This window comes from Peromyscus eremicus, chromosome X, assembly GCF_949786415.1.
Source record: "Peromyscus eremicus chromosome X, PerEre_H2_v1, whole genome shotgun sequence".
Lineage (NCBI taxonomy): Eukaryota > Metazoa > Chordata > Mammalia > Rodentia > Cricetidae > Peromyscus > Peromyscus eremicus.
In genome coordinates this window covers 10,679,785-10,696,193 of record NC_081439.1, presented here as the reverse complement: position 1 = coordinate 10,696,193, position 16,409 = coordinate 10,679,785, and the positions used below count along the sequence as shown (strand labels likewise).

The window sequence follows — 16,409 nt, the reverse complement described above, 5'->3', positions numbered from 1 at the left end:
CGATTCTATTGGTCCATATGTCAGTTTTTATGTCAATACCAAGCTGTTTTTTATTACTATAGCTCTATAGTAGAGCTTGAGGTCAGGGATAGTGATGCCTTCTGAGGTTGCTTTATTGCAAAGGATTGTTTTCGCTATCCTGGGTTTTTTGTTTTTCCATATGTTGCGTATTGTTCTTTCGAGATCTGTGAAGAATTGTGTTTGGATTTTGATGGGGATTGCATTGAATCTGTAGATTACTTTTGATAAGATTGCCATTTTTACTATGCTAATCCTACCTATCCATGAGCATGGGAGATCTTTCCATTTTCTGGTATCTTCTTCAATTTCTTTCTTCAGAGACTTAAAGTTCTTGTCATACAGGTTTTTCACTTGCTTAGTTAGTTACCCCAAGATATTTTATATTATTTGTGGCTATTGTAAAGGGTGATGTTTCTCTGATTTCTTTCTCAGCCTGTTTGTCATTTGTATATAGGAGGGCTACTGATTTTTTTGAGTTAATCTTTTATCCTGCCACATTACTGAAGGAGTTTATCAGCTGTAGGAGTTCCCTGGTGGAATTTTTGGGTCACTTATGTATACTATCATATCATCTGCAAACATCAAAAGTTTGAGTTCTTCATTTCCAATCTCTATCCCCTTGATCTCCTTTTGTTGTCTTATTGCTCTAGCTAGAATTTCGTGTACTGTATTGGCTAGATATGGGGAGAGTGGACAGCCTTATCTTGTTCCTGATTTTAGTGGAATCGCTTTGAGTTTCTCTCATTTAATTTGATGTTGGCTGTTGGCTTGCTGTATATGGCCTTTATTATGTTTAGGTGTGTTCCTTGTATTCCTGATCTCTCCAAGACCTTTATCATGAAGGGGTGTTGGATTTTGTTATGTCTCCCTTTTCATTTCTGATTTTGTTAATTTGGATGTTCTCACTTTGCCTTTTGATTAGTTTGGATAAGGGTTTGTCTATCTTGTTGATTTTCTTAAAGAACCAATTCTTTATTTCATTGATTCTTTGTACTGTTCTTTTTGTTTCTATTTTATTGATTTCAGCCCTCGATTTGATTATTTCCTGGCATCTATTCCTCCCAGGTGAGTTTGCTTCATTTGTTCTAGAGCTTTAAGCTGTGCTGTTAAATTGCTAGTGTGAGATTTCTCCAACTTCTTCTTCTTCTTCTTCTTCTTCTTCTTCTTCTTCTTCTTCTTCTTCTTCTTCTTCTTCTTCTTCTTCTTCTTCTTTTTTGGCTTTTCGAGACAGGGTTTCTCTGTGTAGCTTTGTGCCTTTCCTGGAACTTGCTTTGGAGACCAGGCTGGCCTCGAACTCACAGAGATCCACCTGGCTCTGCCTCCTGAGTGCTGGGATTAAAGGCATGCACCACCATCGCCCGGCTCCAGCTTCTTTATGTGAGCATTTAGTGCTATGAACTTTCCTCTTAGCACTGCTTTCATAGTGTCCCATAAGTTTGGGTATGTTGTACTTTCATTTTCATTGAATTAATTTCTTTCTTTAATTTCTTTCTTCATTTCTTCCTTGACCCATTATTGATTCATTTGGGCATTGTTCAGTTTCCATGAAACTGTAGGTTTTCTGTAAATTTTGTTGTTGTTGAAATATAACTTTAAGCCATGGTGATCTGATAAGACACAGGGGTTTATTCCATTTTTTTTTTTCTATCTTGTTGAGATTTGCTTTGTGACCAAGTATATGGTGGATTTTAGAGAAGGTTCCATGAGGTGCTGAGAAGAAGGTGTATTTTTTTGTGTTTGGATGAAATGTTCTATAGATTTCTGTTAAGTCCATTTGAGTCATAACATCTGTTAGTTCCCTTATTTCTCTGTTAAGTTCCTGTCTGCCAGATCTGTCCATTGGTGAGAGTGGGTTGTTTAAGTCTCCCACTAATAGTATGTGGGTTTTGATGTATGGTTTATGCTTCAGTAAAGTTTCTTTTACGAATGTGGGTGCCCCTCTATTTGGAGCATAAATGTTCAGAATTGAGACTTCATCTTGGTGTATTTTTCCTGTGATGAATATAAAATACCCTTCTCTATCTCTTTTGATTAATTTTAGTTTGAAGTATATTTTGTTAGATATTAGGATAACTACACCAGCTTGCTTCTTAGGTCCACTCAACTGGAAAATTTTTTCCCAACCCTTTACCCTGAGGTAATGTCTGTCTTTGAAGTTGAGGTGTGTTTCTTGTATGCAGCAGAAGGTCGACCCCGTTTTCATATCCATTCTGTTAGCCTGTGTCTTTTTATTGGCAAATTGAGTCCATTAATATTAAGGGATATTAATGACCAGTGTTTGTTAATTCCTGTTATTTTTTGGTTTTGTTGTTGGTAGTGGTAGTATGTGTGTGTTTCTCATCTTTGGAATTTGCTGGTGTGGGAATATTTATTGCCTGTGTTTTCGTGGATGCAGCTAAGTTCCTTGGGTTGGAGTTTTCCTTCTAGTACTTTCTGTCGGGCTGGGTTTGTGGATAGGTATTGTTTAAATCTGGTTTTGTCCTGAAACATCTTGTTTTCTCCATTTATGGTGATTGAAAGTTTTGTTAGGTGTAGAAGCTAGGCTGGCATCCATGATCTCTTAGTGTCTCTATAACATCTGTCCAGGACCTTCTGGCTTTCAGTGTCTCCATTGAGAAGTCAAGTGTTATTCTGATGGGTCTGCCTTTATATGTTACTTGGCCTTTTCTTTTGCAGCTATTAATAATCTTTCTTTATTCTGTATGTTTAGTGTTCTGATTATTATGTGGTGAGGGGATCTTTTTTGGGGGTCCAGTATAATCGGTGTTCTGTAAGTTTCTTGTATCTTCATAGGCATCTCCTTCTTTAGGTTGGGAAAGTTTTCTTCTATGATTTTGTTGAATATAATTTTTGTGCCTGTGAGCTGGTATTCTCCTTCTTCTATCCCTATTATTCTTAGGTTTGGTCTTTTCGTGGTGTCCCAAATTTCTTGCATGTTTTGTGTTATGACTTTCTTGGCTTTAATGATTTCTTTGACCAATGAATCTATTTCCTCTATTGTATCTATCTTCTACACCAGAGAATCTCTCTTCCACCTCTTGTATTCTGTAGTTCCTGTTTACCTAGATTTTCCATTTCCATAATTCCCTCGGTTTGTGTTTTCTTTATTGTCTCTATTTCAATTTTGAAGTCTTGGACTATTTCCTTCACCTGTTTGTTTTTTTTTCCCTTGGCTCTCTTGGCTTTCTTTAAAGAATTTATTAATTTCTTACATTTTTTGGTCTTTCTCTTGATTTCTTTAAGGGAATTTTTGATTTTCACTTTAAGGGCCTCTATCGTCTTCATAAAGATATTTTTAAGGTTGTTTCCTTCTGCTTCATATGCATTGGGCTCTTCAGGTCTTGCTGTTGTAGAACTCCTAGGTTCTGGTGGTACCATATTGTTCTTTTTGTTGTTGAGTGTATTCTTGCACTGGCGGCTACCCATCTCTTCCTCCAATCTGTGCAAGTGGTGTCTGTGCCTTCAGGGGCTACCCTTCCTGCTTTTGGTACAGGCAGTGTCTCCGGGAGCTGCTCTTGGTTCAATCGGTGCAGGCGGTGTCTGTGTCTCCAGGAGCAGCTGATGCAGTGGTGGATGGTTGGTGTTGGGGGGCGGAGTGGGACTTGTAGATTGCAGAGTCAAAGGGGAGTGGTGGTGGAGAGACCTGCCCACAGGTGCCTTGCCTGCTGGCTGGCTAGTGGGGCTGTCAGGTAACTTTCTCTCACCTTCATCTTTGGATATGGATGTCTGTGTCAGAAGTTATTTGCTCGGCACTTGGATGTTCCTTTCTCTTCCGGTTTCCATTTTCATTTCTGTTGAGATGGGCCATGATTATTTGCTTTATTTCTGATGACTTTTCAAACTTTCTCTTTAGCTTTGATGTTCAGCCATTTTAACGTGATATGCATATTTTTATTTTTTGTTTTATCCTATAATATTTCCTGAGTCTGATTTGGTATTTTAGAAACTTAGGAAATTTTCAGTTTTTATTGCTTCAAATATTGCCCTCCCTTCCTTCCTCCCACTTTCTTCCCCTCCTTACCTTCTTCTCTTCTCTTACTCCCTGCCCTCCCTCTTTCCCTTCTTTTCTTCTTTTCTCTATATACATGGTCAATGGATTTTCATTCATTTGAGTTCTTACCTCTAACTTACCTTCAAATTAGTATAAATTATATTTATGACTGCCTAATCTGCTATTAAATCTACCCATTTATTACTTGCTTTTTATTACATTTATTTTTTATGCAGTGTATATGTGTGTGCCGTAGTGCATGTGTGGAAGTCGGAAGACAATTTGTATCAGTCTTCTCTTTCCTCCTACCACATGAGTTCCAGGGATTGAATTTATTGTCAGGCTTGGCAGCAAGTGCCTTTATCAATTAAGTCATGTTACTAGCCTGTCAATTCCTTAATTTTAATTGTATTCTTCAGTTCTCGAATTTTCATTTGCATTTTTAAGATAGTCTGATAAAATAATATCTTACCATATAATTTCACAAGCATATTAATTATAGTTTTTATGCTATGTTAAATAATTCTAAAGCTGTATTTCTTCTAGGTTTGTTTTTATAATCCATTGATACTTGTATGTAAATATTTTTGACTTTGTTATTTACATACCATATTAGATTTAATTTACTCCAAATATGTATATAGAGGAGAAGAGATGGTTTGAAGCTCTGAATAAGTTAATTTGCTTTGTTCATGTCATGGCCTTGAACTAGCAAATCAACCTGGGTGGATCACAACCCCAATCAACTGAAATCTATATTTTAGTCTTTGTGAGGGCTCAGTCTATTTTTCAGTCACATTTAAACCTCATGTCTTTGTGTTGCTGCCAGAAACCTTGTGATATGTACCAAGGCCATTTTGAGGCTGAAAGTCAATGTTTACTCACATACCCAACAAGTTTGAGAGACTGCTGAAAGTTTCATTCCAGTTTTTAATCTCTTAGTATCTACTTTTATTTGAGTAAATATTTTATGGGGAACAAACAGTTTCAGAATTTTCCTTAGGGACATTTATTCTTTATTCTTCAGCCCCAGAAATTTTCAGTACTTTGATCAGTTTCTAATGCCTTTGTACACATAATGGGTCAGTTGTCAGTTGTTCTTGGCAGGAATATTGGAACAAAAAATTGAATCTGCTTTTTTGCCATCATGGAAATCCTTTCTGGTTTTGCTATTTTTCTCCCTTTCCTGTTAAGTGCTTGTTCACAGGTGTGTATAAATACATTTGTATTTTTTATACATGTAAATATGTATAAATAAAATAAATCAATGTTTTATTCTATAGCATATCAGTCTGTATAGATCTGACTGCTGAGTTTGGGGGAATACCTTTACAAGATAAAATTTATGAATTTGATCCACAGTTCAGAAACAGTAGCAATAAAAGAAGATATACATTTGGCCACTTAGCGCATAAAAAATACCCTTAAGTCATCTGGAAAATGGATATAAAAACCCCAAGAAAAAAACTGCACATTCTTTAGAGTGGTTAAAGTCAAAAGTTGGATAATAAATAGTGCTTGTGAGGATATAAATAAATTGGAATCTTTATACTCTGCTTGTGATGTAAAATGCTGTAACTGTTTTGGAAATCAGGCTGGCAGTTCTGTAAAAGATTACATATAAAATTACTATACCATCCAATAATGCCTATTCAGACAAAGGGATAAATGTGTGCACACAAAGACTTGTACATGATTATTCATAGCAGCACTACTTACAGTAGCTGAGAACTGGAAACAACCCACATGTTGCTTGGCCATAAAAAGGAATGAAGTGTTGATACATGCTACAGCATGGATGAACCTTAAAACCAGTAAGTGAAAAAAAGTCTTTCATTATATTATTGCACTAATTTGAAATTCAAGATTAAGGAAATCCATAGATACAGAAAGTAGACTGGTAGTTGCTTAATGCTGGTAGAGGGTTGGTTCGTGATGAGAGGACTAAAGAAAGATTTGTACAAGCTTATGGTGATGATGGTCCCTTTTTTTATTAATTAAATTTGTATTTATTTATTTTACATCCTGACCGCAGTTTCCCTTCCCCCATCCTCTCCTCCCATCCTCTCCCCCACCTCCCTCCTGCCCCGCCCCCAATCCAGTCCTCCTCTGTTTCTGTTCAGAAAGGGGCAGGCCTCCCATGGGTATCAACACAGCATGGCATATCAAGTTGAGGTAGGACTAAGCTCCTCCCCATGTGTTAAGGCTGGGCAAGGCAATAGGATGAGCAATAGGTTTCCAAGAGCCAGCCAAAGCATTAGGGACAGCCTGATGATGATCCCTCTTGTTTTCAACCATGGCTTCTTCAGTTTGCTCAGAGCTTTCAGGGTCAGGCTGGGAATTAAATTAGAATAACACTGGACTCTAGACTAAGTATTCAAAGCTAACTGTAACGTGAAAGTGGTAGAATTCAGCAAGAACAGCAATTGGTTAATTGGCCAGGAAATTATAACACTATCAGGATGATTCAGACTTCTTTTAGCCCTTGGTTGGGCCCCATATCGTAAAGCAACACTTATTTACTTCTTTAATTACTCTTGAGGTCAGAAAAGACTACCTTGTTCCTATATATTCCTGTTTAGCAGGCCTTTCATTTACTTCAAATAATGTCTCTAGATTGTTGGCTTATACCTCAAATATCATTTCCAATTTGGATTCTAATTCTCTGGAAATGTTGGGGAAAGGTGCAACTTTTTCACTTAGGAAAATGCATGAAGCCAGGCAGATTCACATAAGGAGCCCATAATCCCATAAATTACCATATGGTAAAGGGGTTTGAGAGTTCTTGTTTGCTTCAACTATTTCTTTGGGAGTGTTGAAGCTGAAGGTTCCCATCAGTAGTGAAAAGAGATAACTTGTACTACATGCAATTAGTCATTCGTTTATTGTGCTTACATAGATTGGTTGCCTTTTTGTGCCAGCCACTGTTCTGGGTGTTGGTGATAAAAGTCTGTATGAAAGAGTAGCTCCCTTGAGGAGATTGTATTCTAATAGGAAAGAAAGTAACCTACACAAGTCCAGTAATGAGATAAAGGTGACCAAATAAGCATTTGATTTGATTTGAGCTTGGGAAAAAATCTTAGAAGCATTTAGCACAACTGAACATGTGTAGTTGAGTGGTGGCTGAAGAAGGCATCATTGATGTGATGATAGCAATTGAACCTTAAAGAATAAATGAGGAAAACTAGTTATGGTGGCATACTCCTGTCATCCCAGCATTAGGGAAGTGGAGACAGAAGGATCAGCAACTTGTGGTCATCCTTGACTATATAACACATTCAAATCCAGCTGGGACCACATGAGACACTGCCTTTTCCCAAAAGGACATATAAGGTTTAGTTAGGCAGGTAGAGAGGTAGTTGGCTAGTGGTGTAGAAATCTAAGGGCATATGGAAAGAGCCATATGATGGTCACCCATGACAGAATGAGAAAAGGAGAGAAGAAAATCTGAGAGCCAGACACCTTAAACGTGAATGTCCCTACAAATCACTTGGAAAGTGCTGTGAAAACAGATTCTAATTCAGTGACATGAGTTGGGACACTTCTAACAAACTCTCCATGCCAAAGCTGTTGGTTCATAGCTATTTGGAACAGCAAGAGCTTAGAGATTTATTTGAATATAATGAGAGAGGAAGGTAGAAGAGTCCCAACTAACCCACAGATATATGAACAGGGTGATGTGTGGTGGTGATATGTAAGAGATTGTTGGGAAAATAAAAGTGTTGCTCTGTGTTTGGGGGGGCGTATTTTGCTTTTGGGGGTACCTACAGAATATCTAGCAAGAGAAATATGACAGACATAAGAGGAGAAAACAAAACTTTTCCTGAGTAAAAATGGAAACATATGCTCATGAAGGCATTGAGTATGGGCTGCCATGGAAGTGAGAGAGGAAGTAGAAAACGAGGTGCCTAAAGTTATAGGCAGAATTGAAAATGATAGTAAACAGCCAAGATACATCTTGAAGGAACACAAAGCTGTGATTCAGACAGCAGGGAGTGGAGGATTAGGAAGTGAGTGTTTTAGTTAGAAACAACTCAAGAGGATATCCTGAAAAGTGTCTAGAGTATATATAGTAGCAGGCAAAAGAAAATACAGGGTAAAGAGGGGATATCCTTTCTTCTTTCATCTGCCTATCTCTGTTCCTATTTCTTTTTATTTTCCTTTCCCACCATTCTCCCCTTTCATTCCTTTTGGGAGACATAAGTCTCCCAAAAGAATTTTGTACAGTTTTGAAAATGAAGGATAATTTTTAGATGCAGCTGACTCAAGTAGATTCATATACTCAGATAAAAGAGCCAGCGTTGAGAGAACAATTGACAATTTGGAGGAGAACAACGATAGTTGATACAATAAAGATTTTGAGAAGAAAACCAGTCATGGAGTGTAGTTAGGCAACAATCCAAGATCTAGATAAGAGACACTTTGTTTACTGAATTGACAGAAACAAAAGGTGAGATTCTTTGAATCTCAGAGTCTGCTTGAAACTTGAATTTCTAGCAGCTTACTGTGTGTGTCAATTATCTTCAGTTTCCCTTACCTTTACACTCCACATCCATTTCGGCTTTCTCCATTCTTGCCCCACCCCCATAACATGGCCCATTGTTATTTTGAGACAGGGTCTAGTTAAGTACCTCATGATGGCCTTCAATTTACAGCCCTGCCTGGGACCTCTTAGGATTGCTGTCATAACCAACATGCCCAGCTCATTAATTTTATTAAAGTTTGTTTGACCCAAGTATTTCATGAGTTCAGTGGTTTTACTGAAAACTTGATGTCTTCAGACGGCAATTACATAACAGAGAACCACCATCTACCATCCTCTATCTTATGGGCGGAGTTTGGTATGAATTGACAGCCACATAGAAACTATCCTCTGGTCCTACAAATAGAATTCCTTCTCCAAGCAGAATTCTGGGCAAGAAAAGAATGTTCATCTCTTTGCATAAAGGTTAAGGTTTTGGTGTTAAGAAATTGGCAAATTCATACCTAGTGACAATTTCTCTGAGATAGCTGAATTCTTGCACAAGTTTAATGCACTAGAATTATGTAAGAGGAAGCAAGATTGTGGCAAGGGTTTAGACTCTGCTGAAAGCCTTTTAGTTCACTTTTTACCTAAACTTGTGTACATTTTATCACAAGGCAATTGTGATAAAAGATGAGGCTAGGATTATTAAAGTATATTAGACTTTGATAAAGAACTACTTAAATAAGCAGGATTGCCAAGTAACCCCTTCTGTGTTGGCTATAAATAGATAAGTTTAGGAAATGATGTCAGAGAGCCCCTAAAGACTTGGTCTCTGTATGTGTAGGAAGATGAAGACAGGGACAGGAAGGTATATGGCTGAAGGGTACCAGGCAAGGTCTGGTTTACTAGGGAGATGGAGAAGATTCTTTGTCAAAGTTCAGAGTTCCACTATTTCTGCCTGTAGCAAGCTTTCTTGATGGACTAGCTTTGGATTGCCAGCCCCCAAATAATGACATGGAGATTTATTATTAATTATGAAAGCTTGATCTTAGCTTAGGCTTGTCCCTAACTAGCACTTGTAATTCAAGTTCACCTGCTTCTAACAACCTACCTTCTATCATGTGTCTCCTCTGTGCTGTATGTCTGACTTGTTTCATGTCTTCCTGGTGTCTTCGCCTTTCTTCTTCCCTCTCTCCCCAGAAATCCTGACTATTCTCTCCTGCCTAGCTATTGGCCATTCAGCTCAACCAATCACAGTAAAACATCTTTATACAGGTTACACAAATATTCTACAACATCTGCCTGTCATGTACTTTTCTCCTTGTTGATATGTGGTATTTCCATGAGCATCATCCTACTCATTTCCTAGATAACAGCTTGCCTCTAGAGGCAGAAATATTTATCACAAGCATTTTGTGTAAGTTTTTTGTTTCCTTAGGGCAGTGGTTCTCAACCTGTGGGTTGCGACCCCTTTGCAGTTGAATGACCCTTTGACAGGGGTTGCCTAAGAGCATGGGAAAACACAGATACTTACATTATGATTCATAACAGCAGCAAAATTACAGTTATAAAATAGCAATGAAAATAATTTTCTGCGTCACCACATCATGAGGAATTGTATTCAGGGGTTGCAACATTAGGAAGGTTGAGAACCATTGCCTTAGGGTATCACCTTTCTTGGCCCAATTTCTATGACATTTTACAATAAGCATCTACTAGTTAGAGTTGTGTGATTGAAGTATATGATATAAAGATAATTGCTTTGCATTTTCATAATTCTGTGCTTGATTACTTAGCACCAACTGGGTAATAATTGCTTAATTCTCTTGATGGAGAAAAGGATATTATTTGGAAATAGTTGACTTTGCAAGAAAAAAATTGAGTAGATTCTGAAAATTATTAGAATTCTCATCTTGTTTAATGCAATGCATATTTTCAGATTAAAATACCATAAATTTAACATAAATAACTATATGAATGATTATATAATTTACATTCTAACTATACATGACTAATTTTTTTGCATATATAGTATTTTTTGTAGTGGAAAAAATGTAAGTACTAAAAGAAAAGGCTTCAAAACTAGATCCTTAGGATGTGAGCATCTATAATCACACATATAAAAACTACCACATGAATATTCTGCATTAGCCTCTCAAGAAAAACAATTCAGTCTAATTACTTCCTAGTCTACATGATTATGATGTTTATAGTTTTTAGATGTTGTTAGTAGATGCCAGTCTTTCAGGGAATGATAATGAAAACTAAAATCAGTGTCAAAAACTGTGAATAAAGTTGATAACTTTCAGTAAAATTAAGCTTCCCTTGGGCAAATTAAAAACCAAGGCATATGAGTCTTTAGGTTCATCAAATATGTAAGTTTTTCAATTGACTCAGACTTTAAGGAGAAAGCTTGCTTCTCATGTATCGTTTTACTTAATTTTTGTGTGAATGTGTATATTCACATGCATACTGTAATGTGTATATGTAGGTTAGAGGACAACTTGGACAAAGTTGGTTCTTTCCTTCAGCTATGTGGGTCCCAGGAATCAAATTCACATTGTCAGGCTTAGGGGTATGCATCCTTACCTATTGAGAAATCTCACTACCTTTCTTTCTTTCTTTCTTTTTATTTTATTTTTTGAGACAGGGTTTCTCTGTGTAGCTTTGCGCCTTTCCTGGAACTCGCTTTGAAGACCAGGCTGGCCTCGAACTCACAGAGATCCGCCTGGCTCTGCCTCCTGAGTGCTGGGATTAAAGGTGTGCGCCACCACCACCCGGCTCACTACCTTTCTTTATGTATCATTTAGATAGAGATATTTTTAGTAATGTGTGGAAATAAATGATGTGAATTTTAAGAGGCAGGTATGGATAAAGCTATTGTATTTAAGGTGGTATAATATTGGCAAAAGAGTAGAAAAATAGATCAGTTGAACAGAATATGTTATCCAGAAATAGATCCCCTTAGAGTCTACATTGTTTGATCTTCAACCAAAGAACAAAGACTATACAATAGGAAAATGTTTTCAATGATTAGTGCTAGAATAACTGCATATACCCCATAGAATAAATGCAAAATGTGACTAAACACAGACCTTTCACTCTTTATAAAGATGAACTCAAAATCGATAACAAACCTAAATGTAAAGAATGAAATGGTATAAGTGCTGGAAGATAGTATGGGAGAATCTCAAGGGTCTGAGGTTTGGTGATGGGTTTGTATGTGTAATATCACAAAAAAGAATTGATAATTTCAGTTTTCTTTCAATTAAAGTTTTATGTGCCAAGATACTATATGGTACACTTTAAGTATACTAGTTAAAATCCAGAACATTGACAACCCCAAATGCTGGTGGGGATACAGAGAAAGAGATGCATCCTCATTCATTGTTGGTGGAAATGCAAAATGAGATCCCCACCGTGGAAGATAGTTTTGCAGTTTCATACAAACTCAAAATATTTTTACCATGTGACTCAGCAATCACTACATTTGTATTCCTTCCAAAGGAGTTGAAAAGTTAATGTCCACACAAAAGCCTGCATGTGGGTATTTGTAGCAGCAGTATTCATAATTGCAATGACTTAGAAACAACCAAAATATGCTTCAGTTGATAAGTGAATAAACTAGCATGAAATATTATTCTTCACTACAAATAAGTGAGCTGTCAAGCTCACTTGATATCTATATAGTATAAAAAACATAACTAAAATTTAGTGAAATAAACTAATCTGAAAGGCCCACATAATATGTGATTCCAATCATATGACTTTCTGGAAAACATGAAAACTATGAAGATAGTAAAAAGATCAGTTCAGAGGATGGAAGGATGGCTGTACAGAGAACTGATGATTTTTAGGGCAGTCTGACACATGTATTATATATTTACCCAAATCTGTAGGATGTACAAGAGTAAAGCCTAATGTAAACTGCACTTTCAGTGATAGTTGATATGTCTATATAGGTTTATCAATTATGGTGAATACACTACTGTGCTGGATGATAAAGCTAATGATTAAAGCTGGGCATGTGTGTGGGTTCTGTTCAATTTTGCTATGAACCTAAAGCTGCTGTAAAATAAATAAAAACACGTTAAGACAGTCTTTTATTTTTTTATTTTTATTTTTTATTTTTTTATTTTTTGGTTTCTCAAGACAGGGTTTTTCTGTGCAGCTTTGCGGCTTTCCTGGAACTCACTCTGTAACCCAGGCTGACCTTGAACTCACAGAGATCCACCTGCCTCTGCCTCCCGAGTGCTGGGATTAAAGGCGTGTGTCACCACCGCCCAGCTTAAGACAGTTTTTTTAAAAGAAGAATCAACATGGAAGAAGGGCTATGAATTAGGAGCCATGAGTCTGGCTCTTGGTTTGACTTTTGCCATATCACTTACACTGGCAAAAGTCCTAATTCATAGCCCTTCTTCTATTCCTCTTCATGCTAATGGGTGCAGGTGGTAGCATCCTGTAATAAGTGATTGTATTTCTGTTTTAACCACACTCTGTACCCATAACTCTAAGTGGTTGTATATTTATTAGATAATAGAACTCAAGGCTGACTGTATACTAATCTGAAACATTATCCGATGCTCCATTGAAATGGGCCACACCCTGTGTCCTCAAACTGCCACTGTTTATAAGTACTGGATCTGCCCATTTTCCATAAGCCATTTTGAGAAATAAACACCTAGAATTGAGACATCTCTGAATGTTAAAACTTTTCAGTTTTTAACATTTAACAAGGCAGGTTGACTCTTAGTAAGAAGCAAGATTTGTCCCTTTTTCAGCATTTTAAGAATAAAACCAACTGCACTCCTATAGTCAGCATCTAAAACAGTCTATGGTAGAGCAGACATCTTGAGTAATTTATTATTGAGTGCCTTCTGTTTGTGTGACTACTGCTGGAATGTGCTGAGGGACATCCAGAGGATATAGCAGGGGGTGGAGGTAGGGCTCAGCAGTTAAAAACACTTACTGCTCTATTAGAGGACCAGAGTTCAGATCCCATCGCCCTCATCAGGTGGCTTTCAAGTACCTGCAAGTCCAGCTTCCAAGGATCTGATGCCTCCTTCTGGCCTCTGTTGGAACCACCAAACAGGCATACATACAAATAAAATAAAATAAGTATGTTTAAGATGGGAAGAGGAAATGCTAGACACAGTCTTGACTCTGCAGAAGCTGCTAGACCAACTGACAAAACAAAACAAAATATGTAAAGGGCTCTTCATATTCTCCTTGACCGAGATTGGCATCAGGAATGAGTTGAAGTCTGAGTCGCCTCTGAAGCAAACCCTGAGGCGTTGAGGCGTGCATTTGAAGGGAATGTGTAACAAGCATGAGAGGAAACTTGAGGCTTGGAAGGGGATGAGACAAAAATCACAGTAGGTGACTGCAAGTGAAAGCCTATGGGAAAAAGCATAGAACACATTCTTCACACTTATTCTACAGAGAAGGTGAGGAAACTAGCTCTTACTGGGGCTAGACCTGAGTTATTGAGGGGTTCACCCGTGGATCTTAATTCCCTTGTGCTTCAGCCTAACAGGAATGTGTGTACAGCAGCCTTCTGTAATTCTGGAAAAAGTCCTCAGGCAGTCTCCAATATTAACAGGTGGAAGGTAGCCTGCATATGTAATACAGAGGAATTCATTCCTGTGCGTGGGAGATGGCAGAACATTGGCCATAGGATTCCTGGTGGAGGTGAGATTTGACAGTGCTCTTTCTCTTCTCTCTTCAGGCGTCATCATGACCTTGTCCCTGTTGTCCATTGTGTATGGAGCCTTACGTTGCAACATCTTAGCCATCAAAATCAAGTATGATGAGTATGAGGTCAAAGTCAAACCCCTGGCCTATATCTGTATCTTCCTATGGAGAAGCTTTGAGATTGCCACTCGGGTCATCGTCCTGGTCCTCTTTACCTCTGTCCTGAAGATCTGGGTGGTGGCAGTCATACTTGTCAACTTCTTCAGCTTCTTCTTATACCCTTGGATCCTTTTCTGGTACAGTGGTTCCCCATTCCCCGAGAACATTGAGAAGGCCCTGAGCAGGGTGGGTACCACCATCGTACTATGCTTCTTCACGTTACTCTACGCTGGTATCAACATGTTCTGCTGGTCAGCTGTACAGCTCAAAATCGACAGTCCTGACCTCATCAGCAAATCTCAGAATTGGTACAGGCTGCTGATTTACTATATGATGAGATTCATCGAGAACTCTGTCCTCCTGCTCCTGTGGTATTTTTTCAAAACTGACATATACATGTATGTGTGTGCGCCTCTGTTGATTCTGCAGCTGCTGATTGCGTACTGCACGGGCATTCTTTTCATGCTTGTGTTCTATCAGTTTTTCCACCCTTGCAAAAAGCTCTTCTCTTCCAGTGTTTCTGAGAGCTTTAGGTCATGTCTCAGGTGTGTCTGCTGGTCCCGGGTGAGAAGAAAATCCACTGAGATAGTAGTAAAGGCAGACACGGACTTAAAGTCACGCACGGATCAAGACCAAGATCATAATCAAGATGTAACACCTTCTACCAGTATGTTAAGTCCTGAGCCCACTGAGACATGGAGTGCTGTTGATCTGTGCTCTGCTTAATGGAACCTGGGGCTTCTTACGAGAAAGGGATATTGTGTTCTGGGTTAATAACTATTCTTCATACAAGTAATGAGCCCTGCACAGGGAATAAGGCAGGAAATGAGCTGTCAACGCCTTGTGAGCTGCTGCCTTTTCTCGAGCTCTTTGTTTTGAGCCAGCTGTGGAGAGCACTAGGGAAGCAAGCCTACGACCCCACAGTTTGTTTCACAGTTGACTGTGTTAGGTTCTTGCAGAGGCCTTACTGGCCATTTCATTGACACAGTACTCCTGAAGTTTCAGTTGAGCTGGTCATATTCATCGGGTATAATGAAGAGAAATGCTTGTTTTCTACACTGTTGTCCCCGTAGCCTGATGCTTTACTACTACTGAATATAGCTTTTATACAAAGGTCACCGTGAGAGTTGGAATAGGTTGCTAGGGATTTTATAACCTCATTCTTACCATAGCGTACAGGGAGAGCGGTTTGAGTTTGTTTTATCAGTGTGTTCCATTTTCACCTCATTAAGACTTTTGGTACATAACCAGCTGTAGCCACTCTGGCATGCAATCTTCATCGGTTTCAAGGGCCTAGATGTGGGGACTCTATTCCCGAGGAGCTGTTGGCACAGTTACTTAGGAAAGCTGAGTTTCATTCCATATGTTGAAGAAATTAGGGATCAGGATGGACTGGAAGAGTTGTTAGAACATCAAAATGATGGGAGTTTATACAGATAAAACTGTTAACTTCTCCAAATGTCTGAAGATATGAATTGGTTAGAAGGTAGGCTCAATTCTCCTTATAACTCAGTCCTGTCCTATAATTCTGGGAAATTTCTAGAAGAATTTGCTAAAATTAATATTTTAAGGAAGAAGAAAATAAAACTAATAGTTTTCATTCCTATCACCTCCTTCTTCATCTGCCAGGAAGTTTTGTTTTTGTTTTTGTTTTGTTTTTTTAACAAAATTGAACTTAGTTCGTTTGCTGTTGTTTCTAGAAAACCCTATAGAAATCTTTTCCCCAATTCAAGCATATAGGACATCTTAGTTTTCATGATTTGAAGAAAGAAGTGTTTCCCTCGTTACCACCCCTATTAGAAACGTTTTAAGTTATAGAAAGTAGTGAGATGAATGGATGTTCTTCATGAAATGCATTTTGACTTGATGTAATTATGAGTTCATTTTAATAAGATCTTCATTTTTATCTGCTGTGAAATTTCTCTTTAATCTGCAACTATTTATTTTTATTTTCCTTTAAAAGGGTCGGGTAGAATATTATCACTAGTCTGATGAAAATACTTGTAACCAGTGCTATTATTTCTAGCACTAAAATTTTGATAATGAAATGTCTAGAAACAGTTGACCATAAAGTTTACA

At 37.9% G+C, this 16,409-nt stretch overlaps 1 protein-coding gene across 1 annotated transcript in view; it reads left to right on the top strand.

Annotated features, from left to right (window-relative positions):
- Xk (X-linked Kx blood group antigen, Kell and VPS13A binding protein) overlaps positions 1-15,976 on the top strand; it is a 49,252-nt gene extending 33,276 nt beyond the window's left edge. Inside the window, exon 3 of the mRNA XM_059250620.1 lies at positions 14,206-15,976. Within this exon, the coding sequence (XP_059106603.1) occupies positions 14,206-15,056 (851 nt within the window). The 3' untranslated portion in view covers positions 15,057-15,976. The remainder of the gene's footprint in view (positions 1-14,205) is intronic.
- Positions 15,977-16,409: the final 433 nt, after the last annotated feature.